Below are 26257 nucleotides of genomic sequence, written 5' to 3'. Positions count from 1 at the left end.
GATACATTTTTAATATATATATATTTATACTTTTAAATATAGCTTCAGCCCTTTGCCGGTGACCTTTGCTTTACTGATACAGATATGACTATTTTCTACAATTACAAATTATTTTCTTCAAGTACATATTTCACCGTCACAGGTGTTAAGTTTCTTTGCACCAAAAGATACCTTCATACATTATTCCATTACTCATTTCACTGCTGAACACAGCCAGAGATGTCGCTATGTCCTGGGGTATGTCTGTACTTCACAGCAGCCAGGCTACATGTCAAACCACCGTTCAGCAAAGACAGGATTTACACATAGGTTTAAATTACTATTCAAAATGAGATGCAGTGAGTAAAACTTTCATAATTTATTCTGTGGTGGTACCAGTACTTACAGATGTGACATTATTGTTTCTATGTTAATGTATTCCCTGGGATTTATTGACTGCAGACAATGAAGAATGAAGAAATGAAACAACTTTTAATAGAGATTTATTGTAACATTTGCAGGGGTGAGAACAATTAAATGCAATTAGACACATTCTTTAATCAGTTAGGTTTAATGACTGACATAACAATTATCCGGAAATATATACCTGTAGGCCTGAACTGGCAAGACTATTTGAATAAGAGGGTGTAGCAATTAAATTATACAATAAATCATCCATAGTGACTTAGTGCTTTCAAATAAATCTATGCTGCATCTTAACATCGGTCGATTAAAGGAATACACCACTGAAAATCTCTCAAATCTACAGCAACTACATGATCCTCTAAAGACAGAGTTTCAGTGGATTGTGCCTTTAAAGATTGAAAGGGTCAGTGAGAGTGGCAGCCTATGGAGCCTGGGTGGTTCCTAACCCCACAGCATTTGCATAGGCAGAGAGCAAACTGATTACCTGCCTGGTTTCTAGTGTGAGTCTGGCTTCAGTCAGCCAATCCTCCACCACTCTCCTAGCCTCACCTTTCAACTGGTTTACCAGTTTAGCTGCTAACTCAAGATCCCCATGCTCTAAGCAGTAACTTGCATATGACAGAAGCTTGAAAGAATCTAAATTCTCACTACTCAGCTGGGCGGGCGGGGCTTCCTGTTTAGCCTCAAACAAGAGAGCAGCTTGAAGGTAGGACAAGAAATAGTGGTACAAGGAGTTATGAGATTCGTCGATGAGGGCGACCTGGCGGGCCAGTGATCGCAAAGAGTTGAAGCGTGCGCGGAGGGCAGACTCGCTGTACACGCCTCGCTGAAGGGATTCTTCTGGAAGAGCCGTTGCCAATGCCAAGGCAAACTCATTGTCGTGGCAGCTGTTTCGCACGACCTGCGCGGCACCGTCAAGAGGAACAGTTGGCAATTCAGCATCAGCAGTCTTCAGAGTGTAGCTGAGTGCCTCCACAGAGAGCCAGAGCTGGTGAGCTTTACGGGCCTCCTCCTCTGCTACCACATGACCTACAAAAGACAGGAAGATGTTTAGGCAGTTAAAAAGGATTTTTTTTTTCCTCCACAGTCACCAACTTATAACTTGTGGGAACTGTTGGGTCTATCCCTAGCAATGGTGGGGAACATCTGAAAATATCACTAGGACTATTTTATACTTACTTCTGCCAATAGATCCCTTTCACCTAAATCTTACACACTGGACCTTTATTTACTCTTTGAAAGGGTGTACTTGCATGATTATGCTGTTTATCAGTGGTATAACATGACAATAATATAATTTCTCATAATATTTTCAGGGACAATATATCGTCCAACGAAATTTGTAATCATGACAGGCCAATAAGGTCATGAAACTTAAGTTAGCATGTCTCCAAGGTGCAGACAAAGCAAGCTCAGCATTTGTTGTGTTAACATGGCGGAGGGAGCGGCAGGCAGGTGGCTAACAAATGCTACTGTCTCCAAATTACGTTCACTTAAACTCTGATGTTTTGTCCCGACTCTGAAATTTGAGGTCAAAGATGGCACTTAACATAAAAAGTGGTTGACTTTCGATAAATGAAAATAAAATCATCATTTTTATTAATAATGTATATTACGTCAATATAAAACTTGGTAAAAAACAATGACACATTTTTTAATATTTACAGCCCATTTTAACAACACCATAATACTGATACCCGTGTTTTGTTCCCTATAATCATAATACAAAATGTTAACAACATTTCATCAATGATTGATTATTATAGTTAGTTGCAAAAAAACTTTTTTTAATTTGGTCATATTTTCACCAATAGTATTTTCACCAGTTTATATCATCAAGACCTCCAGAAAGCCTGGTCTGTGGTTATGCATCACTGTGGCATTACTGTGGCATCATGTTACTAATTCTTTACAATGTTGTTGAACAACAGTTAGTGATCAGTCAGTGGTGTCCATAGATGCATGTGAGAACGGCAAAAAAACTGTACTATAAAGCGTTTTGAGTGGTCATCAAGACTAGAAAAAGAGCTATATAAATACAGAGCATTTACTAGGGCTGTACGATATTAGGAGAACACGTGATATACGATAACGTTGTTTAATATTGTGATGACGATATGACTGGCTACGGCAGAGACCACGGACAGCTCTACAGCCAGGAGAAGGCGCACAGCCTGACCCCAGTGCCACCAAGTCCGGGACAGACACCCAGGGAGCCTTTTTTTTTTTTTTTTTTTTTTTTTACAGTTTTTAGGGGCTCTGTCATTCATTTACTGCTCCTCTCTGTGTCTCTGTCATTCATGTTCGTGTACAGTGTGTGAAAGAGTGAGAGAAAGAGAAAAAAGAGGGAGCGAAATAAACAAACTTTTCCATGATATTCATATTCATTGAGATGCACCTGTAAGTACAGACATAAATTCAGGCAAGTGCAGCTGGTCTGCTTTGAGTGAAACAGACAACTCCAGTGATTAGTGCTGTCATTTTAACTAGTCATACCTCCACTGTGACTAAAAGGAATTTTCATATAAGATTTATACATCATTTTCAAAAATATATTTTTGATTCTGTTTTAACTACTCAAAACTCCAATTTTTAACATCTGTAATTACATAGTAAGATTCAAACTACTTTTGTCATTCATGTGCATATTGCTTCATCATATTTATCTACAATTCAGTTTCATTATATTATATTATATTACAAACTTTCATTATAACTAGTCAGAATTAAATTGTATATATATATGAAACTGGAATTATAGTCAAAATTAAATTGCTGATGTCTGCAATACATATACAAAGGGTTAGGTTTATATTGTACAAAAAAAAACTTTTCCAATAACCTGCTGGAAGGGGTGAACTGTAGCTTTTGTCTTTTTATTCAATTATTAATTGGAAAATAATCCTTAGCTGCAGCCTTAATTCGCTTTCATGTGAAAACCCAAGTGACAGGTACACAGATTAAAGTGAAAGAGGTTCTTCTATGTGAGCGAACTGCATTGAATGCCACTTGCAGGTAAACACCAGTACATACACAGCTGCAATTGAAACTGTAAGGCCTGGCTGTCTGTGTGGACTGTTAAATAAATAAATGATCCGTACTGGGAGTTTTGTAATCTCTTGCACATCTTGTTAAAATGGAATATAAATGTTTTCACCAGCAGTGTCAGCATTTTGTCACCACACAACTGCAGTCAATGGCTGGAGTTACTACTAACATTGTTCTTTCCAATATTATATCCCATATTACTTATGTGTGCTTATGTCCAACTTACTGTCTATGGCCTCATCCATGCCCTTCAGTCTTGCATAGGCAGTGTTCATATCCAAAGTGAAGTTATCAAGCTGTTCCTGGCTCAGCTGACGGTAACAGGTCTCCTGTTCCAGCATCTTACTGCTGAGGACCTGGACACAATCCACAGCAAAGATTTAAAGGAACGCATGCAGCTATACAGGCCGTCGGACAATACACCACAATAAGTGAGTAGAACAAATAGGTTATAGGTGGCCTGTCCTGGCTATGAAGAATCTTGACATGATATGACAAATAATTTTTCTATGCCTAACAGTTTAAATACTTCCATTGACAAAAATACAGACATTTAACATGTATAACTGACTCATCTGTATGCTCTGATGTTTGAATGTAATGTAAAGGTAGAGTGGAGACCTGCTCAGCTTCAGATCTCAGTTCCTGCTCCTGGACTTTGAGGACATCTTGGACATGGTCTGTGTGAGCAGCTGCCTGTCTCCGGAGCTGTGTCCTCATCTCTGCCTCCATCACTTCCCTTAACTCAGACAGCTAAACACACACACACACACACACACACACACACACACACACACACACACACACACACACACACACACACACACACACACACACACACACACACACACACACACACACACACACACACACACACACACACACACACACACACACACACACACACACACACATTGGTACAAAGCCCAAGGGACTCATATATAAAAAGTGCATAGGATTCATGCAAGTGTGCACAAAAGCCGTAAATGGTGTAGACAAAAAAGGTTTCCAATTTATAAAATTGTGCGCATGCACACCTGAAGGCAATGTTACCTTTACAAATCACAATTCACCCAGAAACCTGCAGGATAGATCTGCCTCATATTCCGCCTCTCATAAATGGTCAATGCAAAGCACCTTCTGAGGATTACATGACAGCAGCCAGGCAAGCTATGGGGTTCTAGGGTGAATCACGGCAGTGAGCAATGAGAACTTTTTTACACAGAAATCAAGGTGAGGTAAAGAAAGACAGATTGTTTGGTGGCCACAGCAGTGATATCACTAATAAAAGAAAATGCACTCAGTGGCAACATGATGTCTCTGAATTATGCTCTGTGTATGTACTATAGATTGAATAAATCCTGATAGGGAGGTGATAGTCAGCAAACCTTGAACCACTTTCTCTCCCTTCCGTACCTTCTGCTCCTGCTCCAGCCGGGCCTCCTCCTTGACATGCTGCAGGGTGGTGTTGACGGCTTTCTCCAGGGCTTTCTGGTCCTCCAGCTTCTGCTGCACCAGTGCTGCATCAATGTGGATCTGCTCTCTGACTCTCTGTTCTGCCAGCTCCCGATTCAGCTGATCAATGCGACGGTGTGCATGGGCAATGAGGGCATTCAAGTCGTCTGATGACAGTTTCCCAGCTAACACACAAAGACAAAACATTCTTTTGCAAATATGTCTTTTCTGGTGTACAATCCACGTGCCCCATCCTACCAGTATAGCATATGCACTATTTACTAACAGTGCATCATTTTGATGCTAAAGACAGTGATGGTAACTGATAGTCACCGCAGCCTGCAGTATGTAATGTCCTTCAAGCGGGGCAGCAGCCAGTCACTCCACACCAATGGTGCAGCCGTAATGGTACATCAGTGTCTGACTGTCCACATCTTCAAGGGCAGACAGACGCTCACTAAATTCTGAAATTCCTACAATAGTACAGAGAATGAATGCAACACTCCATGTAGCCTGCAATGCATTTTACGACGCTCTGCAAATGCATCGTATCCCCGGCACAAATCCCGGGTCTGATGACAGATTACACTGCGAGGTTGAAAGAGAACTTTGCTGGGCCACTGGATGGACTTGCTCTGCCCACGGAGGTGATGGGTTTTGCCAGAGACCTGTTCACTGTTGCAACAGAAGGGGACTTATCCACCAGAGCAAAGTAAGGGGTGCTCCCTTCATCGACAAGGGGAAATGACATGCAATCATCCGTTACCATGGCACAGGAGCTTTGGACTGATGTCAATGTACACCAGTTCACTAATGTTAAGAAGGTAGCAATCACAGTGCTCAGTATGTTTGGAGCAACATGGGAATCAAGCTCTTTACACATGAATTCAATAAAAAGAAGGTGTGGTTGCTCCCTGACTGACAGCACTCTTCACCGATGCCTTCGGATTGCGTTGACATCTTACGACTCAAAAGTCACTGCTCTTCAGAACAAAAAATGTCACTTCTCCCACTAAAAAACTCAGCAGAGTAACTGTAGTCTACATATCTACACAATGTGGGATGTGTTACAAAGCTATGCCTGATCAGTAGTAGAACTGTATTCATGTGTGTTAGTTACTGTTGTCACTTGTTATGGGTTTGTGCCCTGATGTGTGCTTTGATAGCATTGATAGTTCTTATTTATTCTATTAAATGCAATTTGTGATGTGCCTGGGTATATGACCAAAATATGTATTTGGATTTTAAAAGGGAAACAAGTAATCGCTAATACTGAGCACTGTTTTGTTTTTTTATGCACTTTGACTTGTGCCGAGGTCAGATATGATAAAAAAAAAAAAGTATTTCAAAAGTGTTATAAAGTATTAATACCACCTCAGATTCTGTTCAGCTATAGAATTTTTAATGCACTTTTTGAAGTGCCTGTGACCAAATTTTAAAGGGAAACAAAGAATGAACTTGTTTTTCAATACATTCAGTCATTACCTGCTGCTTAGTGGCCACTGAATATGTCTGGCCCACCCTAATTTCTTGATTTGAAAATCTGGCCCATCTGAATTTGTAATTGAATAGCCCTGTTATATGTGCTAAAAGTCATAGAATGTTGTGGCCCAAGTGCATGTACTAGGTTATCTTTATTTCTTTTCTAAATTGCTGTAACATTTTTCATTTTATTTTTGATATGCCATGGTCTATACTTTGTTTTTGCATTCATGGTACCCTTTTTAAATGTTACATTTTATTTTATAGTAAAGTAATTTCCCCTATTGTGAAACAAAATTTCATCGTTGTTTCCTTGGTCTCAGTTTTGTTTTGTGAATTGTGGCATGGTTTGTAGAATCTGCCAGGCTGCAGCTGGCTATACTTGTAAGAGGCACTCTCTTATAACTTGTGAGTTTTTGTGTTCAAAACTTCTGACATAAATATAATGCCATACAGCAGTTGCTACAACTGCAGCTTGAAGCAAACACAAATTCTAGATCCTCTTTTGTTCCTGAATTAATATGATGAAAAGTGTAATCTGTATGGTATTTCCTAAATATATTAAAAGCTTAGGTGGACAGTCCCAAAATAAAAGGTGTGTATGGTCTTACTGAGTCCCTTCCAGTTGGCCTGGATCTCTGGAGTAAGGCTGCTCACTTCCCTCTGAAACTGATGTTTGGCTTCATTAACCAGTTCACTGTACTGGGAGACAATCTTGGCTTCTGACTCAGCAGACTGCACCTGCAAACACGTACACACAGACTCGATGTATTTAATGCTTATTAGAGAATAAACCCATTTACAAAATTGTTATTACCCATACAAGTGTTTTCATCTGCTTGTTCATAATGTCCAAAAAGTGATTACCTTAGTGACCACCTTATCCAAGTCCACCACCATTTTATGGAGATTCTCCTCTGCTGCTAAAACCAGTGGGCGAACAGCAGTGACCTTCAGTCCTTTAGACTTATCAATCACTGACTTGAGACTGTCCAAGGCTTCACTATAAGGAGAGAGATATGGGAAGGTTGGGGGAAGGAAGAGGATGGTTTGAGAAGCAAATGTGTAAGATCCAACAATGACTCAGAATAATGATGTTGACAAAAGAAATGTAATCTTGGCTTCATTGAGGGACCAATATACTCAAGTAATTCAATTCAATTTTACCTGTATAGTGCCAAATCATAATATAAATTATCTCAAGGCACTTTACATAGAAGGTCAAGACCTTAAAATCTTATTAATATAGAGAAACCTAACAGTTCCCACAATGAGCAGCACTTTGGCAACTGTGTAGGAAAAACTCCCTCATTAACAGGGAGAAACCTCTAGAACCGGACTCAATGTGGGCGGTCATCTGCCTCGACAGGTTGGGGTGATTATTTGTGAAGCCAGAGGGGCTGGTTGGGATGGGGGAGGAAAGTAAATCTTAACTTCCACCCACTCTGCACCAACACCAATGAGCCTATAGATCCAGGTGATCAACAGAAGACAACATAAAAACTGCTCTCAAAGCTGCAGACTCTTGAGCACCACGGAACATACATGAGGATGTTAGTGTATTTCAGATCTACGTTGTTTTATTGCCTGACTCGATGTCTCCCTCATTCCTGACACACAATTTGATGTCATCCATGTAGATGAAACCATCGGTTATACCAGCGTTATCTCTAGCCACGGTTTCTGATGATCTTGCTGGGGGGGTTTCAGGGATATGCAGAGCAGCAGTGACAGAGCATCTTCTTAGTATCCTATTAGTATCCTTATTAGAGTCCTATTGAGTTGTTGATGAAGGCTCTTAGTGTCCTGTTAATAATGTACAGTATCCGTGTGTGGCATAGAGCCCTTGGCTTTCTTGTAGTCATTCCAGGCAGTGCACTTTTTAGACTGTCTAATCTTACAGTCTCAAGTGACTGCTCTGTCCACCAATAGCTGGTGCTTGGCTCCTATGGCGTTACAACCAATTCCTATCTGAGCCCCAATAATATATTGAGCCAAGTCCCTACTCATCTTTGCCGCTTTGATGCCTTACAGGAGCTTGGATGTTTTGGAGAGGCAGGTTGTTGGCCAGTAGTTGGAAGGAATAGCTCCCTTCTGGGGATCCCTCGTGATCAGGATTGGCTTAGTTAGTTTAGTTTAGTTAGTTTAACCACTCTGAGTGGGTCCCATCCATTAGCAGCTGGTTCATTTGTGCTGTACATATTTGTTTACACTGTATATAGTATTTTTTATTCCATTTATATTTTGTATATCTCCTTACAAGGGCATGTTACTAATTATTACTTTACTGATTTATTTTTGCCTACCCTCTTGATGCTGCAAATGTCCTCACTGTGGGACTAAAAAAGGATTATCTTATCTTATGTTATCTTATCTTGAATCCTAGCTCATGTGAAAAATAAAAACCCCTCAGTAACATCAGAAGATATTAGCACAGCCTGACACCTTTTTATATCTATGTGCATGCATGTGTACACATGTTTAGATATTTCTTACTTGGCTTTCAACAGAGCAGTTCCAGCATCATTCATAGCACAAGTTCTATCAGCAAGAGCAGCTTCTAGATCCTTCCACTGGGCTGACTTCTCCTGAGGTGGAACCTGGATTTAAAGAGAACTGTAATCACTCAATCACTAAAAGCAAAACAGAGGGTAATCTCCATATTACACTTTTCACGTTTTCTATTTCCTTCTGTGTGTCACAGTGTTCCAGTTCTGATATGTTTCACAGGCCAAAGTATGTCTGTGCCTCAGAATACTCTGCTCCTAAACAGCCTCAAATGTCACTTTTGCATTCCTACCTTGTTTTCTATTTCAATGCATGACATGTGACAGATTAGTTTGAGGAGGTTTAATGTAGGCTAGTAGTAGGCAAGTCTTTTTCATTTTTAGATATTTTAATTCTTTTAGTTTTTGTTTCCAGTTTTGCATTGGTTGTAGGGCTGCACGATATATTGAAAAATATTTTGTCAACGCAAAAGCAACGTGCACGATAGACGTATAAATTAAATTATGATCCGTGAGCCAAGCATTCACACTCTGCATTTCAATATATTTGGCCGATCAGATGGAGCCCTGCTGCCCTAGATGATAAATGAAAGACATTCAGATCATTGACGGTTTTTCGTCAGTGAATCATTGTCAGAAGAAGAGAATAGAGAGAAAACAACGAATTTGAAAAGGTCAGACAGAGCTGCGTCACTCCATCAAATCTCGCTCCGCCTCCTCCGACTAAATTCTACTGTGGAAACTTCTAGTGATCATGTTTGTCCCGAGTCAGATTCATTAATATGAGCAGTTGATTATATAAAAGAATTATAACGCTTATTTATGATTCAAGAACCTGAGGGAAGTATCAGCGCTCGCTCACTCACTCACTCACTCACTCACTCACTCACACACACACTCACACACTCAGGGTAAAAACAACAGACTTTATAAACTAAGTAAATGTATGTATAAATGGAGGAGATGTCGATGCGCTTCATTTGGTTTGACGCAGTTGACATAGCACACAGCTCAAATGATAGAGACACAGAGGAGCAGTAAATAACAGACAGAGCCGCGTAAAACTGTAAAAAAAAGAACATTTCACTGTCAAAACATGTATGAAAAGACCCCAAATTAACACTGTAAGTGGACTTAGTGGAGCTGTGCATGGCTCCCTGGTGTCTGCACCAGACTTAGTGGCGCTGCTGCCGGGCTGTGAGCCCTCTCCAGGCTATGGAACTGTCCGTCTGTCACTGCGTCAGTAACCAGAGACTGTTTTTATCGCAAGTCACATAGTCATCATGATATCAAACAATGTTATCACATATTGCATGTTTTCCCAATATCGTGCAGCCCTAGTTGGTCGTTTGTAAGAAACGTCATTAACTTGCTCACAGTGAATTCATCAGATAATCTGTGGTGTTTTTACACCACTGTTTACACAAATGGTACTTTTACAATTACCTCTGCTTCCATAGCCTCCTTCAGTTTGTGTGTGTGCTGTGAGATGGTCTGCAGCGCTGCCTCCTGAGCTCCAATGGCCTGCAGGGTTGCTTTAGCTGAGCTAGCCAGTGAGTCTTCGAGACTAGCTGATACAGCTGCAAGACAGAGAGGCAGTCAGAGAGACAGATAGGTAGGTCGAGAGAAAGACAGGAAGATACAGTTCAAACTACATCATCCAAAATTATCATACAGTCAAACTGCTTTGGTAACTACAATTACCAGACTGCAGTTGTATGTCACTGCTAGCGAGTGCGGTTTCCGTATACATTTTCATATATACATACTTTAATTTTTACAGGTTCGTATTTGGTCACTGTGACATTTGCCCTTTTACCACTGAAACATAACCATTTCATCTTTTAGTCCAAGTGACAACTGATCCAAGGTGAAGAAATTAATTTAAGAGATATTCTCCTGTCACTGCCTTCGAGGAATGTTGTAGCGGTCTGCTTCAGGCAGGTCTGTATGGAGGTCAATGAAGAGAATTGTTGAATAGAGAATGTCTCCCTGGCTGGGAAACAGAGAAAATGGATGCACTTCTACAGTAGAGGTTGAAAGAGAGAGCTTGGAGAGGAGTGAGAGCAGAGGGGGAGCTGCTCTTTTATGCAACCTGGTAACATCAAAGCCAGTGAATCTTCACATGTCTCACTTGATTCAATGCATCTCAATGTATCAGGTCAATTTTCTACATTACTGCACATGGCTCTGATTATAGCATTGACAGCGCCACAGCATTGAGGCGCATTACACAGCGCTAATCAACAAGAGATTCTGTTCACTTAAATGTACAGCTGCTAAAATAAAATATATTTGTATTTTGAGACAAAGGAGAAATGTGGTCAGGATTGATGTGCACATGTAGGCCTGTCTATTGTTTACCAATAGTAGGTCCAAAAATCTGGTTTACAGAATAATATCAAAAAAACTGTATCATACCCATATATTAAACGAGAAAGAATTACAGCTCTCTCCGATTAATTGCTTTAGTGTATGTGCGTGTGTGGGCGTGTGTGGGCGTGTGTGTGGGCGTGTGTCCGTCGGTCCGTGTGTGTGTGTGTGTGCTGTTGGCAACTTACATGCAACAATTTCCTGCTCATCCTTGTCTTGTTGAGCCAGTATAGCAGCCACTTCTTCCACTGGACGCTCTTTCATTGGTTCTGATGCTGTAGGTGACTCTGTGTCAGGGTAAACTGCTGTCTCTGGGGTATCCTGATGGTGATGGCAATCCTTGCACTCCTCTGAAGAAGATATGCACACTCTATGACACATTCTATTCACTTTTCTAGCATACAGTTCACCACAGGGAGGCTGGGTGTTTGGTTTTTTGTTTTGTGTGTTATGATTGTTAGCCTGAAACCCTTTTAAAGCTATAGTTCACAGAAAAATGAAAATTCACTCATTATCTACTCACCACTATGCTGATGGAATGGTTAGGGTTAGTGTTTGAGTCCACAAAACACTTAATAAAAAACAGAAAAAAAACAACATGCCTCCATACTGCTCGTGTGGTGTCATCCAAGTGCCTGCAAGCCCCGACATTTATATTCAACTCGAAATTATGTCATTTCCACTGTGTTTTAAGCTTAAAAGTCCACCAGAAGAGGCTAAGCTAGCAGACAGCACGTCCAACGGTCCGCGAACACACCTCATAGGAAGATATCAGCAGACATTCAGGCTAAAAACATGGTGTAAATGACCTCGTGTCGAGTGGAATATGAATGTCGGGCTTGTGGAGACTTGGATGAGTTCACACGAGCAGTATGGAGACATGGTATGTTTTTTCAGTTGTTTTATTACATCTAAAGTTGAGGTCACCATTGACTTCAATTGCATTGGATTCTGCTGCAACAAAGTTTACTTCTGAGACTACTAAAGTGTTTTGTGAGTATGTTAGGTATCAAAGTACCCAGTGGTGGAGAGATGTTACCTTTTACTGTTGGTGCCTCTGTATCACATGGAGCAGGGACTGATGGGACCTCACTGATGGCGGAGATGATATGAGTTGCCTCTGCTGAAGCCTCTGGATGGGAGAAAAATACCACACGGGCAGTTGGTTGGATGTACATGATCATGTGTGCCAACACTCACTAGACTTATTTGGCTGAAAGATTTTACAACCCCAAATCAAAAAAAGTTGGGACAGTACGAAAATACAAAAACGTTAGTTAAAAAAAATTTAATGTAAGATTCCGTCCGAACATTTTCTGATTTGGGATTGTAGATGATGATGCACAAACTCTTGAGAGGAATTTAACAAATATAAAAACACAATTTTGGCCCTGTTCAGTTCAAGAAAAGGAGAGATGTTATGTTCCCTGAATCAAAGACTATCAACTGGTCTCGTCACAAAAGAAAATCAAACTACATCTATTTTCTGTAATAACAGCTAAGTCTACAGATATCACTTTATTACAATGTAATGCCCTGAGAGCTGGAAAACGAATTTGGGCCACACATGAAAGGAACTCATACAGGGCTGTAACCAAGGCTGGACTGGTGATTTTATATAATGTTGTAAAATAAAATAATTTATTTTACAACACTGTCCCCATAAAGCAGGGACAGGGGCCCATTCGTTAATTTTCTATACTGACACTGGGCTGGCCCAATCACTTCTCTTACACTTATCACTTCCCCCTGTGTCAGAGCCATAGGTCTGTGGATTAAGCAGGGCACCAGAGTGGATACACAAAAGGGCACTGCATCAAATTATATGTAGGGGAAATCCACCCTAAATAATAATGGAATTTCAGAATCTTAATTTTGAAATGCAATATGCAAAATGTTGCCCTGAACTGTTACATCTCCAAGGTCTAGTGAAACAACACAGCAGCACAGCTTTCTATAGGGAGGCTACAGCATTACAGAGGACAGACAGAAAACAGCTTACCATGAGACAACTCTGTGGGCACAAAAGACAATGCAAATGAAACAAAGCTAAGCATTAACACTATAACACATTCCTCATTTGGATGAACAGAGCCGTCAAATATGCCAAAATCTTCTGCAGATGTTTAAACTGAGTTGAGCTCACATGCACACATTTATTTATAGAGTCACAGCTGTTTTTCACATTGCTGGCCATCAGGGGCAAGCTTTAGTGTTTTGCCCAAGCCCTTGAGGCCTTAACTTAGAAAAGTGAAAGGTTCTTTTACCACTTGCTGTTCCCTCTCAAAAAGGTCCACAAATGTATCAATTTTTACAATATGGCTTATGGTTAGCCACTTATTTGTAGTGGGGTGAGGGTGCTAACACCACATTGAAAAATAGGCCAGTGCTACTATGTCGACATACAGTAGGGAGGTGGCACAATGAAATGAATGACAACAGCAGTCACCTCAAAAAAACTGCCTTATAAAAAGTTACCCTCTAAGCTCTGTGCAGGCTGTGTTGGGGCAGGACTCACTGCATCCTCCTTCACCCTTTTCTCTGACTTGGCTTTGGATGTCTTCACCTGTTTTTCCATCATAGAGGGTGCCTGGGCCATCTCCATCTAAACAGCAAAAACAGTAGCCATTTTAACAGAGGCCTGACATTCTTAAACCACAAATAATCAGTTCACCTCTATCATCTTTTATTTGTTTGACATTTTCCCAGGAAAATCAATTATTGTTCAACAGTTATGTATCCAGGAAATGATGCAACTTCACACTGTTTAATATTGAAGAAAACAGTATTGCTCATTTCTTGAATGTACACAAAATGTAAGATCCAAGGAGAAATGATCTGAAGCTCTTTATGCAAATCTGCTATTTACATGATGTGGTGGGATTTGAAAAATATAATTGAACTACTACTGAGTTCTGATATCTAGCCTTGCTCAGAAATTGATTTTGACTGATCAAATGAGGAAGAGAAAACAGCTACAATATTGCATAAGAAGGCTATGAATCCATCCTGTCCCAAGACTGCACAGATCCTGACCTGTTTCTTGACTGGGAGGCCACCATCCTGTGATACAGGTCCCAAAGCCAGACCCAACAGCCAGTCGGAGTATGGAACATTGTTCTCTATGGCGGCTCTGAACTTGTGGTCCCATTTGGCGTAAAGTATCGTACCTCCAATGCCACCACCTACTGTCACCAGGCCAGCGGCAACCACTTTAGCAGCACCACTGTGACAGAAGAGGAGAACAAAGGATAGACATGAATCTTAAGTGACCATTTCTCACATTATCAAACGTGATGCACAAGGTCTTTGTGTGTGTGTGTGTGTGTGTGTGTGTGTGTGTGTGTGTGTGTGTGTGTGTGTGTGTTACCTGGTTTCTCCTGCTGTGTAATGTCGGCAGTGTTGCAGATTGTTTAGAGGGGTTCTCCCACAGTTCTTCTTAACAGTGGGAAAAAGAGGTACAAGGAGAATCGGGGAGAGAGAAAAATCAAAAAGTTATTTCCACTTTTCTTCATACATTCTGACAAAAAGAAAAATCTATATGTGTGCGAGAGAAACATTTACACATACATATAAAAGTAACTGCATAGCAAACAGTTTGCTGCCAGAAATAGCATCTGTTTTTCAGATAATTTAGTACAGTATACTGATTTGTAAATTCAGGTTCGTTTTCCATGATGTCAAACAGGCCATTTTGAAGGGAACTGGTGTAGAGGGTAATGTACAAAATGTTCCAGAGACAGCTGATCCAGCTGTGTAGTAATCAGCACAAACGGATGTGAAATGGTGCTTTGCAGGAAAGAATGAAGCATCTTTTATGTACTACAAGCAAGGAATCTCACATCTTTCTAAACTAGGTAGAGTCGCAGTGTGGCAGACATTGTCATGTTTAAGCGTTCAATGAATGTAATTTCTCCATTGTAAAGTACTTTCTGTATTTCCTGTATGAAAAGACACTATAGAAACAAAGAGTATTGTTGGTACTATTATTATTATTGTTGTTGTGTGTGCTGGGTCAGTGGGGAGTTTCTGCTCTACTGGCTGCACTAGAACTGCTAAGATGACTCAAACAGTGTCCAAATCCCGCTTCCGCAAAATCCATCCATTGTTATAATAGTTATCAAAACGTCACAATGTAATAACCAGCACGTGTTATTACTTTAAGCACACAAACCTTTATTTAATATAGTCATCATATTACATGCAGGTCATTAGCAGCACTGACTCCATATTACAAATATTTATATAAGATAAAAATGACACAAATTTTCAAAGATTCAGTTTGGTCTGAACAAAATCTGAGGCGGAGCTGCAAAAACCTGACCCGCTCAGACACACAGTGACCCAGCAATGATGCTAACTATGTAAGAAATGTCCCCCTACATCTGTTCCTCACATGAGGCAAGACATGTGAGGGCGCTTTAAGTGCCAGTCTGAGGGGGACATGGACATAGCGCTATTATATGTGTACACGTCGTCTGCTCTTTTACTGACACACACTAACATTACAAATATATTTTAGAAAAAAGAGAGGTTGACATCCTCCATCCACCCACCCGTTAGCTTAGCCATCTGTCACTGGAAGCTAATAGCTAGCTCTGGCATTGTGTTCTCTCCTCAAGACACAGTCAGTGCAGAGTGGCGTTATTAATGCGGTCCAAAGTTAATCGAATGTTGGTGTAATGTTGGTCTAACGTTAGCTGGGTTCGGTTTGTCCAGGCCTGGTCACTGTGAGCCGCCGTGGCACCTTGAGCCAGGCTGTGGGTCACTGAATGACAACACGCTAATGTGCCAACATGGTGCTCAGTGTTGCTCCGCAGAGTTGGGCTGCGCGTCTTACCCAGGCTGTAGCATTAGCTCCTCTCAGACAAGCCCTCAGCATGGTCCTCTGTAGTTTTAGTCACAATGTGTTATCGACTGAGCCAGAACAGCTTGTCTCCTCTGTTTCTCTTATCGCTCGCTTCTTACTCTTCTTCTACTCTCGGTGTACTTCTTCTTCTTCTTCTTTCCGTCACACTACGCACAATGCACTGCATTGCTGGCTCCCACCGGTAGGGGAAAGTCACTGCAGTTTATGCCCCCAAAACTAAGATCTTACGACAGTTTTACGGAGGTACATCTCTTCCCTAACTCTCTCCTTCTTATACATCCTATCGCCAAGCAGTGTTTTTACCGAGAAGGTTTAATCCCCAGTTTGCCTCCTGCTATAAATAGCTCCCTACTTTGTTTGGCATAGAGTGAGCAATGCAGCACAACATGTTGTACAGACTCCAGGACTCCGTAGTTGTCACAGTTGCCATCTCTATGTTTCCTCACAAGCAACACATGTTGTCATAGTAAGCAGGCACTAATGAAGAATACAGCAAGCATGAGGAGGCACCCAAGCATGTTTATGTCAATGTTATAACTATCTATATATTGTAATATATTATACTTATAACAATACATTATATACACATGTGCAAACACACACACATACACCACCATATATATATATATATATATATATATATAGTGAATGTAATAATAATAATGTATGATATATTGAATGTTTATTTAATACAACAAATATTTCCCCAGGCAAATACCCCCCACATGCTAATAAAAACTAAAACAATGAAACTAATAAAAACTAGTTATTTCTGAAAATTAACAGTGCCTGGGACAGGGCCAACGATTATTAGTCTTCTGACAAGGTCTGGGCTTCCAAAGCAGACTTTATTCAACTGACTCCGGGCTCTTACTCCCTCATGTAGCTCCTTGTTTGTCCTTGTCGACAAGTCAAGAGCCACGTATGTCCAGCTCACTGAGAACATTCAAACAGGCCAAAATAACAATGATGAAACAGAATTTAAAGTTAGATATTTACTGATTATTTCACATCTATGCAGTTGCGTACATGGTAATTTATCTATAACTGTGTCTTGATCTTGACTCTTGTTATACTGTGCCACCTCTTGATATAAAGTTAACCCAAAGGTTAAGGTCTTGACCTTCGATGTAAAGTGCCTTGAGATAATGTATATTATGATTTGGCGCTATATATAAATACAATTGAATTGAATTAAAAGGTTTGACAGCCTCTGCAGAGGATCTCTGCAAAACTAAGTTACAACATTCTCCAGTTTTTATTTCACACATGCACAGCACAGCAGATTTTAAACTGAGAGTGCAAGAAGCTCAGAGCCTGAGGAACAAAATATGCAGAATAGCCCAAATACACATGGACTGTATACATGCTACATTTATGTTACAGAGCATTCATCAACTTTAATAAACTTTAATGTACCCCCTGGAATCCCTCCGTGGCTTTGCGTCCAAAATGTTCAGTCATGTCAAGACAAGTAATAACCATCAAAGTCCTTCTCCTAAAAGACGAGACAATTCAGTTTTCTTTTTTTATTGGAAAGACTTCACATTAAAGGAAAAAGCCATACGAAACATAGCAACATTTGTATTAAAAAAGAAAGAACGCAATGTAAATACAAACCAAAGCCCAGTATCACTGAAGTAACTCACCATTTAAAATTCTACATGAAAAATAATCTTGTAAATATGAATCAATAAAAGGAAAATACTTTACTTTTGGTTTACCCATTTTCTTTTAAATATACAGAGACCCTTCAGAGTTCAGTTCATTCCTATGTATTCTTGCTTTCTATTTACCAGGTACATGCAGGGAGTTTCTGGATGTCTGCAGAACCACACATCAGTGATACAGATGTTTTTGTAAAGAACAAATCCTAAACCATGGGAAGCTTGGTTTAACATGCAACTGGAAAGTGAAACCATAAAAAACAACACCCTGAGCAGATAATCTTTGAAAGACCATATGAGTTAAGAAGCACTAGTTCATATTGAAAGACAATGCTAACTTTACATTGCTGAACCACCAACACCAACCACCTGAGACATGGAATAGTGACGCTGTGTGGTGGTGGTACCACATCCAAACAAATGGAGATGTGTGTGACCATGTATGTTTGGAGAGGGGCAGGATGATGAGCTACACCTTGTCAAGCTCCTCTGTAGTTTCTGTCTTCTGGATTTTTACTGGGGTACCCAAACAGTCGTCACCCTGAGCAAAAGAGCACAAGCAACAGAAACACTCATTATTTCTCTTGCTTTCAGTCAGGATCTCTACTTTAGCCCAACATCACTGATTTCTGCCGACATATAAAGATACAGTAGATAAAAATACATTATTTAGTACTGAAAACAACTATAACCATATATTTTGAGGTTTTTGCATGTTCGGATAATCTGCAGAGACCTGATGAAAAGAATCTATGAGGAGACCCATCAAATAAAGAGTACTACAATTCACTTTCAACAATTATAGTGCTTAATTATGTGCATCTACTGAGGAGAAGTAATCAATCTCACCTCCAGTGAATGGCTGTGTGAGGTGAGAGAGGTTGAGACATTCTGGGAGTCTGAAAGGTTTGGAAAGTCCAGCTCAATGTCCATGATGTCATCAAGGCCCAACTCCTCACTGAAAGAACAGATGTCAAGAAACATAAACCATAAGCTGATCAAGACAGTGCACAATTGGGCTTATGGGCTTAAAGTGAGTTGTATCTTGCTTTAGTTCAAACATTTTTAAAACTGAAACGATTAATTGAAGATACCATGTAATGCAGTTCTCTCTCCCATGAGAACTGAAAAATGTAAAATTCTCATTATCTACTCACCACTATGCAGATGGAGGGGTGGGTGAAGTGTTCAAACCCACAAAACACAACAGGAGTTTTGGGGGAAAACAAGAAAAAAAAAACATGCTTCCATACTGCTTGTGTGGTGTCATCCGACATTCATAGCCGACTTAAAACAAAGTCATTTACAAATTTTTAAGCCTAAAAGTCCACTACCGGAAGTAGCAAAGGTAGCGGACGTAGCCACAAGAACACGCACCCAACGCTTGCCCTTGAATCGTGTGCGGTGTTCAAGTGTGCCCATGCACACATGAACCTTCCTCCAAGGAGGCTATCACAGGACACTTGAAACATGGTGTAAATGACGCTGTTTCGTCAAATATGAACGTCGGGTTTGCAGACACTCGGATGAGACCACACAAGCAGTATTGAGGCACGTTATGTTTTTTTTCTCCATTGCGTCTGAAGAGTTTGTGATCGACTTAATGCAGCTGCAACACTGTTTACCCGAGACATGAGAAGTGATCTGTGGACTCAAACACTTCACCCTAACTCTCTGTCTGGATAGTGGCGAGTAGATAATGACTACAATAAAAATTTTCTATGAACTTTCCTTTTCAACAACTCATTGTGGATAGGTAAATAATTGTTAGTTGGAGTCCTAATTTTCCTACATGTTATCGAGGACTTTATCTTGGCAGTCCACTGTTGGGGGGTCCCAGGCGTGCAATTTGACCTTCCAAAGTTTTATCTGCTGATCCCACGAGCGACGACTGTACTTCCTGAACTTATTGGGGGTCTTTGGGTGAACACCCGGCTGGCGCATGTGTCTGGAAACAAAAAAGAAAAGACAATACATTGGAAACAGATGGGCTCAAATTGTAATCATTTATTGAACATGAGACTTGTAAGAGCAACATGTGAATGCAGATAGGTGCCAGCAGTTGGACCATCAATTCATTCTGCAGTAACCCTCTCTGCACAAGCATTACTTTGAAATACTTTTCCCAAGCATTACTGTGTCTGATCCCCACAGAGAACTGATCTCAAAAATCATAGAGCCAGTGTGCAATTTCATCAAGACAGACGCCAGACAAAACAATAAGATGTTCTGAACAACCAAACTGCCAAGTACCTAGACTGAGCAGGTGAACTGAGGAGAACAGGCGCTGGTTTAAAGACAAATGAGGGTCACATCAAATACTGATCTGATTCAGTTATTTAGTCTTGCGGTTGAAAATGTGCTTTCTTAACTGTAAACATCAAAGACCAGTGATTTAGGTAAGAACTTATAAGACACTTGTCTGAGTAAAACCAAACATTGATATCTTTTAACTCTTATTTTAACTTTGTTTGAACTTCACGGAGAAATAAATGATTATATATATATAATACACTTCAGACAGGGCATCTATGTACAGCATTTTCACATATCAGTGTGTGATCACTGGTCAATTTGGCTTTAAATGTCTTGTAGGGCTGCACGATATATCGAAGATGTAATTTCATGGCAATATACATATACAAAAGATGGCTTGAACTGTGATAAATAGTGTTCCATGTGCCATGTATTCACACTCTGCATGTCAATAAATCAGATGGAGCCCTGCTGCCCCAGATAATAAATTTAAGATATTCAGATCATTGACGGGTTTTTCCTTCAATGAATCATTGTCGGAAGAAGAGAATAAAAAGAACAGAGAATTGCGAAGTGGCTCCGTCAAATCTGACTCCTCCTTCTCCAGACTAAATTCTACTGTAGAAACTTCTAGTGATCGCACTTGCCTCTGGGTCAAATTCATCACTATGAGCGTTATTTATATAAAAGAAACGTGTAACTTATTTGTGACAGTCCTAGAACCAAAGGGAAAAGTATACAAAAACGCATGCACGCTTTTTATTTTTTAAATGACCCTCACTGTTAAGTACAACTTTTGACAGAGATGTGTTCATGATAGTTTCAGAATTGTATTAATTAAGGGTGTATGTTTGTGTGAACTTACTTTGGAACTTCCTTGATGTATCGGTCATAAGCCAATGTGTTCTTTCCATAGTTGATCTGTTTCTGCCGCCGTAACAACACAGCCTCATCTGTCTCCATGTTTTCTCCCTCTCTGGAGTCACAGCTGCAGCAGACAGATAGGCTTGAGCATATTAACACATACAGACTGAAAGTATAAAGATGATTTCGTTGTGAATGGAACCACTAAATAGCAGCCTGCTTTCGCAATTGAAAAAGATCTGAAACATCTGCGAAGGTTTCATAAGGCCCGTGATAAGGAAAAGTAAAGGGTTGCATTTTAGTTGTGTGTACCCTGCCACACACAACATGAGATGGGAAGCACACAGCCAAGGACCTTAAAGTGACTGCAATGATCCAGATTCAAGATCCAACACCATCTATTAATAAATGTGTCAGTTTGTGTGTGAGGAGAAACACAGACAGCAGAGTTCTTCCAGCAGATTATGGCACTTATGCAGTGTTTTAACTTCATTGTTGCAGAAGAAGAGACCTCTTGTTCATCCCGTAACATAAAAATTTCACAATTCAGCAGGCTCTACGTGTGAGTGATTAGAAAAGAGCACAGGTTGAAAAATCAGACAGTGATGTTTCTCTGGTGAACTATTCCAGGGGTTTGGGGCTATCAGTGTCACTTGATATGCATTTTCAGTTGTGTTGATTTTTCCCCCCGATACAGAGCTCAAATGTTTGTCTAGACCGAGATTGTTTTAGTGTTAAAAGTAAAATGTATCAGTGTAGATGGAGCCTCAATTCTGCTTCTCTGGCCACTGTCTTGCAAGGCTAAGACACTTAATGCAGATTATATTCCACTTCATGTGGAAACAATAAATCTGACTTGAAAATAGAACATATCTTTGTGGCTGAGCTGTTCCAACAGTGCAATTGTAATGTGTAACAGCTTCCCAACTCTACACATTTATTATTATGGCCTTTACTGTATCAGTACTGTATTTAGTGAAACCAGTAACTGTTTCATCCCTAATACAGTCTATAGCATGTAACAGTGTTCTCAAGCCAATCATTTATCAGTAAAGGAAGAGTATAATGGTGAGAAAAAGACTACATCAGAGGTGACATACCTCCCAGAAGAGCCAGAGGAGGTCTTCCTCTCTCTCTGGGTGACCTCTGCACCCAGAATCTTCCTCCTGTAACTGAACACAATGCACATGTCAGTGATGCTTAGAACTAGTGCTTTAAACTAATAAGATAAAACCACTTAAACAAAAGCAGGAAGGCTACCGCTGTATGTCTCTCTGTACATCCCTCCTCATCTCATCATTCTCCACCTGGCTGCCCCAGTCAGCATCTCTACCACAGCGAGACACCGGGCCCGCACTCTCTGGGGTGGTGAAACTAGGGAGGAAACAGAGGAGAAAAATATCAGCATAAACACTGCAGGAATTTCAACAGCTAATATGGTTACGTAATGAACTGTGGTCATAACTTGTTGATCTAGTGACTCAATGTTCCATTTTAGAATTGGATCTAAAAATGTTTTCCCCTTTATAGGCAGAAATGGGCATTAGCTAGTTTACACATTATGACTGATGACACCTGAAGCTTCATGCATAATAATGATTTTCCTGTATTTGTATAGCACCTTTCACAAAAGAAATTTGGCTTATAGTGCTTTACATACAATATAGGTACAAATCAAAACATGTTCAAATGTAATACAAAATAGAAGAGAACTGATTTTAAAAGATATAACATGTTAAAAGAGTCAAGTGATAAAAAATATAAGTGCAGAAGTGCCATCGAGTGCAAGATCAAAGACAAATGTTTTCTTTTTAAGACATTTACTGAACTAGCTTCTCTGATATCTAGCGGCAGTCTGTTCCGCAACTTTTACAACTGTTACACAAGCTGCATCTCCTATTTTCTTTCAGCTGTTGTTGAGAACCGTACTGTTCTAGAATAGAGAGTCTGCTATGTTACTCAGTCCACGTCCATTCAGAGCCATGCATGCAATGCGAACCTTAAAGCCAATCCTACAGGCAACCAGTGCAGAGCAGCTACAACTGAACTAATGTGTTCTCTTCTTTTGGTTCTGGTTAACAGCCGAGCTGCATAATTGTGAGTGACTTGGAGTCTCTCCATTATTTTCTTTGGGAGGCCTGTTAAAATGTTGGGACAGTAATCCAGTCTGCTACAAATTAAGGCATGAATCAGCTTTTCAGCATCTGTCTGATTTTGACATTGATGTGCACATTTTTGGCACGAGGAGAATCACTGAAAAACAGGAACCATTTTCAGACATAACCTGAGGGAAAGTCCAGAGAATTGGGTAAGGACTTCATCCACAGTTTGCTTTTCACACATGCACAACACAGCGAGAGGTTTTCTGCACAGACGTGTTCAAAACAACAACAAATAATGCTCTGAATTATTCAGGTGAGCAGAGGTGTAGCTGGATGCAGATGACAGAGGCAGGGAGTAACTTATTAATTTGTCTGCAGGGATCACGTGATTTACTTTACAACACACAGACACCAGTGTATGCTCTCATCACAAGCTCTCTTGACATCTTCGCCTGTGTCTTCTGTGTCACCGCCTTTTCACCAGGATATATTTGTTTTCTTTTAGTTTTTTTTCATCTGTCCGTGTTCTCACAACTTTCATACTGGGGGGGAGACAAAGAAAATTTGCAGATAACCTGGAGCCTCTCGCTCAGACTTTTGCATTCACACGTGCACCTCTTTCGATAAAATATGGAGGATTTGCAGAGTTCAGTGCGTGTCTGAAAGCAGCTTCGGAGAAGCAGATTTCAAAGTCTAAATTAATAAGATTCAGTGAGTCCATTCATTTGAGAACAGTTCCACCTGATACCAAGTAAGAATATAATGCAGTCAACATGAAGTTGATACACTGGCCCCAAATAACTTCAATAAGGTACAAACATTTTTACGTGTGTATCTTATGTAAGTGTGTAGACATAACAGCACTTCCACAAATATATGATAATCTTCTTTTGTAGGCATATACTCTTACCTGGCATGTCTGTTGTCGGAGTTTATGTGCCGGCTGTTTTCCCTGTCACTACCTTCTGCCTCTCTGTTGGCCCGCAGGTTTCCATCGATCCCTCTCTTCCTGCAGTGGGACCCTCGAGACGGGCCAGTGGTCCTATGCAGGCAAGACACAAGACAATTCTGGATTTAAACAAACAGTTATTTGTTCTGCAACCTTCTACAGCTCTTCTTTACACACACACATGTCTCAAGAGAACACTTCTAGGCAGGGTTATATGGTTGGTAATCACACCAAAACTACACAGTAAAAGTACCTCTATTAGACGTCAATTGTCTTTAAGTCACAGGTGTGGGACTTAGAACGTGATGTTTCTCTAAACTGATCAACTGTTTAGTGATGCCTGGAGCTTACCGGCTGCGGAACAGCCGTGGTTGTTCAGCCGCGGAGAGAGAGACGACTGCCCATTGCCTGAAGTTCTTTAGGTGATATAACTACAGCCTTTGAGGTTCTGCTGTATATCCTTGAGTAAAAGTAGTTGTGTACTCAAATAAATAGCAGTAGTATACAGTATGAAGCTGTGAATATTCAGCTCCTGCTAATATTTCACAATAAAGACCTTTAAAAAAAAAAAAAGAATGGATTCAGGCAACAAAAACGGGTAGGATACATGAATATGTATGTTGGTGACATATTCAACCGATTAAGTTAAGATAATATTTGATTATGTTGTAAAAAAAAATTGTGCTGAAAGATCATTCTGTCTGTCTATTCTGCTGTGAATCGCGCGCAGAACGCGGGAAAAGAATCGGCCAGACGACTTTAGCGGCTGAACAGCAGCCGGTGTCCCAGCTGTCGTTTGTTGAGTGCTTGCTCTTTGTTACAAATGCTGGGGTTCTCTAAGGTTAAAGGTCTCGAACTTAGTACGTAAAGTGCCTTGAGATGGCTCTTGTCAGCTGCTCTGGGCCGCATCATCACGTACCATAAAGGACTGAATATGGGCGCACTCGCGCTCTGGGGGGTGGTGCTGGTTTGACCGCTGTTTGTAAGTGCCAGTTTCTGGTTTCATTAGGTCCACATGAAGCTTAACTGTCAACACTTCTATACATGAGGTACGATCATTGAATGTGGTCAGACTACGAGTGATGCTAGTAATGAGAAATGGCTGCTCCCGTTCCCGTTGACTGTTGCTGAACAATATTCACCAGAGCTGTGGTGATCAGATATTAATGTGAAAATCTGCCCTGGTATCACTGCTCTTTAAAGATTCAATGTGCTTTACTTTAATCTGTTTGTCCGCATATGTATAGAGTATTTTGAAATCATTGGTTTAAGTCATTCTCCCGCCAACCACTTCCGATTGTTCTGGCTGTCTCTGTGTGTTCCTCCTTCATCCCACAGAGCGTCTCGGGCCTGTGTGCTGGAAGGATTGGCGTGTGACTGAGGCCTAACCGTCACAACTAGAGATTTGTCCCGAATAGACACTGTCGGCAATACCCTCTCGTACGGCCGTCGCTTCAGTGTGGCGAACACTTGGAGACCGTTCACCACCACATATCTTCTTTACCCGAACACCAAACTCTACTAAATGGCTGTTAGCTCAGCCACTACACGAAGCTAACACAAAGGCTGACGCGGCACAGAACAAGTGACACCCTCTCACATTACTGACACGTTCTCAGGCGAGACGTGCTCCTCTCAACTTAACAAAGGGCAGCACGGCGGCAGCTCGCAGCGACGGTGATACACACACACAGCGGCTAAAACTACATTAAAGCGTACCTTTCGTCGTGTTGGCTGCTGTGAGCATCCCGTCGTCTTCCATCCGTCCACGCAGACATGTTGTATATACTAATGAGTATCAGTTGAATGTGTCCGCGGTGCGGGAGACTCTTCTGTGTATCGAACGACGTTACTATCGCTTGCCAACACTGAAAAACCCGCGTCCGCGAACGAGCCAGCGGGTCATGTGACCGGAAGAAGGGGGCACAAATGCAAATCAAGAGGCGCCTTTCTTCTTCTTCTTCTTCTTCTTCTTCCTCCTCTTCTTCTTCTTCTTCTTCAATGATGATGATGATGTTTAATGGCGGTTGGCCAACAACTTACGGGTGCATTACCGCCACCGTCTGGAAAAGAGTGTGAGTCAGAATGGATACGAGCCATGCAGTACAGTCCATGATGTTAAAGTATATTCTGTGATAGAGTCCTGTGTTTTTTAGAAACCTGAATATCGCCCTATATCCCGCATCACCTGAGTCTCTCTGTAGTGTTTCTCCAAGACTTAATGTTAATTGTTACTTTGGAGTGAGTTTCTAAGTGTCTGTCTCTGTCGATGGTATTGT

General features: G+C 40.7%; 2 protein-coding genes across 3 annotated transcripts; both read right to left on the bottom strand.

Annotated features, from left to right (window-relative positions):
* Positions 1–465: 465 nt before the first annotated feature.
* Positions 466–16317, bottom strand: immt (inner membrane protein, mitochondrial (mitofilin)). The gene is made up of 14 exons (XM_069531491.1): positions 16111–16317; positions 14641–14708; positions 14307–14496; positions 13749–13875; positions 12310–12402; positions 11459–11620; positions 10344–10477; positions 8887–8990; positions 7258–7393; positions 7002–7131; positions 4870–5093; positions 4075–4206; positions 3680–3809; positions 466–1434 (listed from the first exon to the last, which is right to left on the bottom strand). The coding sequence occupies exons 1-14, from the start codon at positions 16150–16152 to the stop codon at positions 827–829; spliced, it is 2280 nt and encodes a 759-aa protein (XP_069387592.1). The 5' UTR covers positions 16153–16317; the 3' UTR covers positions 466–826.
* Positions 16318–17654: 1337 nt separating this feature from the next.
* Positions 17655–25978, bottom strand: slbp (stem-loop histone mRNA binding protein). Of its 2 annotated transcripts, none has more exons than XM_020086132.2 (8): positions 25698–25978; positions 23940–24071; positions 22188–22301; positions 22028–22099; positions 20929–21051; positions 19600–19755; positions 18657–18765; positions 17655–18348 (listed from the first exon to the last, which is right to left on the bottom strand). In XM_020086132.2, exons 1-8 carry the CDS (start codon positions 25754–25756, stop codon positions 18277–18279), a joined length of 837 nt encoding a protein of 278 aa, XP_019941691.1. In that variant the 5' UTR covers positions 25757–25978; the 3' UTR covers positions 17655–18276. The 2 variants fall into 2 exon arrangements, with proteins under 2 accessions (XP_019941691.1, XP_019941701.1); XM_020086142.2 differs by having other exon boundaries at positions 22028–22093.
* Positions 25979–26257: the final 279 nt, after the last annotated feature.

The sequence above is a fragment of the Paralichthys olivaceus genome, chromosome 9 (assembly GCF_024713975.1).
Source record: "Paralichthys olivaceus isolate ysfri-2021 chromosome 9, ASM2471397v2, whole genome shotgun sequence".
In the NCBI taxonomy this organism is placed as follows: domain Eukaryota; kingdom Metazoa; phylum Chordata; class Actinopteri; order Pleuronectiformes; family Paralichthyidae; genus Paralichthys; species Paralichthys olivaceus.
This window is presented reverse-complemented; position numbering and strand designations above follow the sequence as displayed.

Bases quoted from the DNA above. Each gene is read 5' to 3' on its own strand.
- slbp (XM_020086132.2), bottom strand. From the start codon at position 25,756: ATGTCTGCGTGGACGGATGGAAGACGACGGGATGCTCACAGCAGCCAA. The intron at 19,756-20,928 runs GTAAGTTCACAC...TTTTGTTTCCAG, and splicing joins TACATCAAGGAAGTTCCAAA to ACACATGCGCCAGCCGGGTG. The intron at 18,349-18,656 runs GTGAGATTGATT...TCTTTTGCTCAG, and splicing joins CACACAGCCATTCACTGGAG to GGTGACGACTGTTTGGGTAC.
- immt (XM_069531491.1), bottom strand. From the start codon at position 16,152: ATGCTGAGGGCTTGTCTGAGAGGAGCTAATGCTACAGCCTGG. The intron at 10,478-11,458 runs GTAAGTTGCCAA...TCTGTCTTGCAG, and splicing joins TGAGCAGGAAATTGTTGCAT to CTGTATCAGCTAGTCTCGAA. The intron at 8,991-10,343 runs GTAATTGTAAAA...CTTTAAATCCAG, and splicing joins AGGAGGCTATGGAAGCAGAG to GTTCCACCTCAGGAGAAGTC.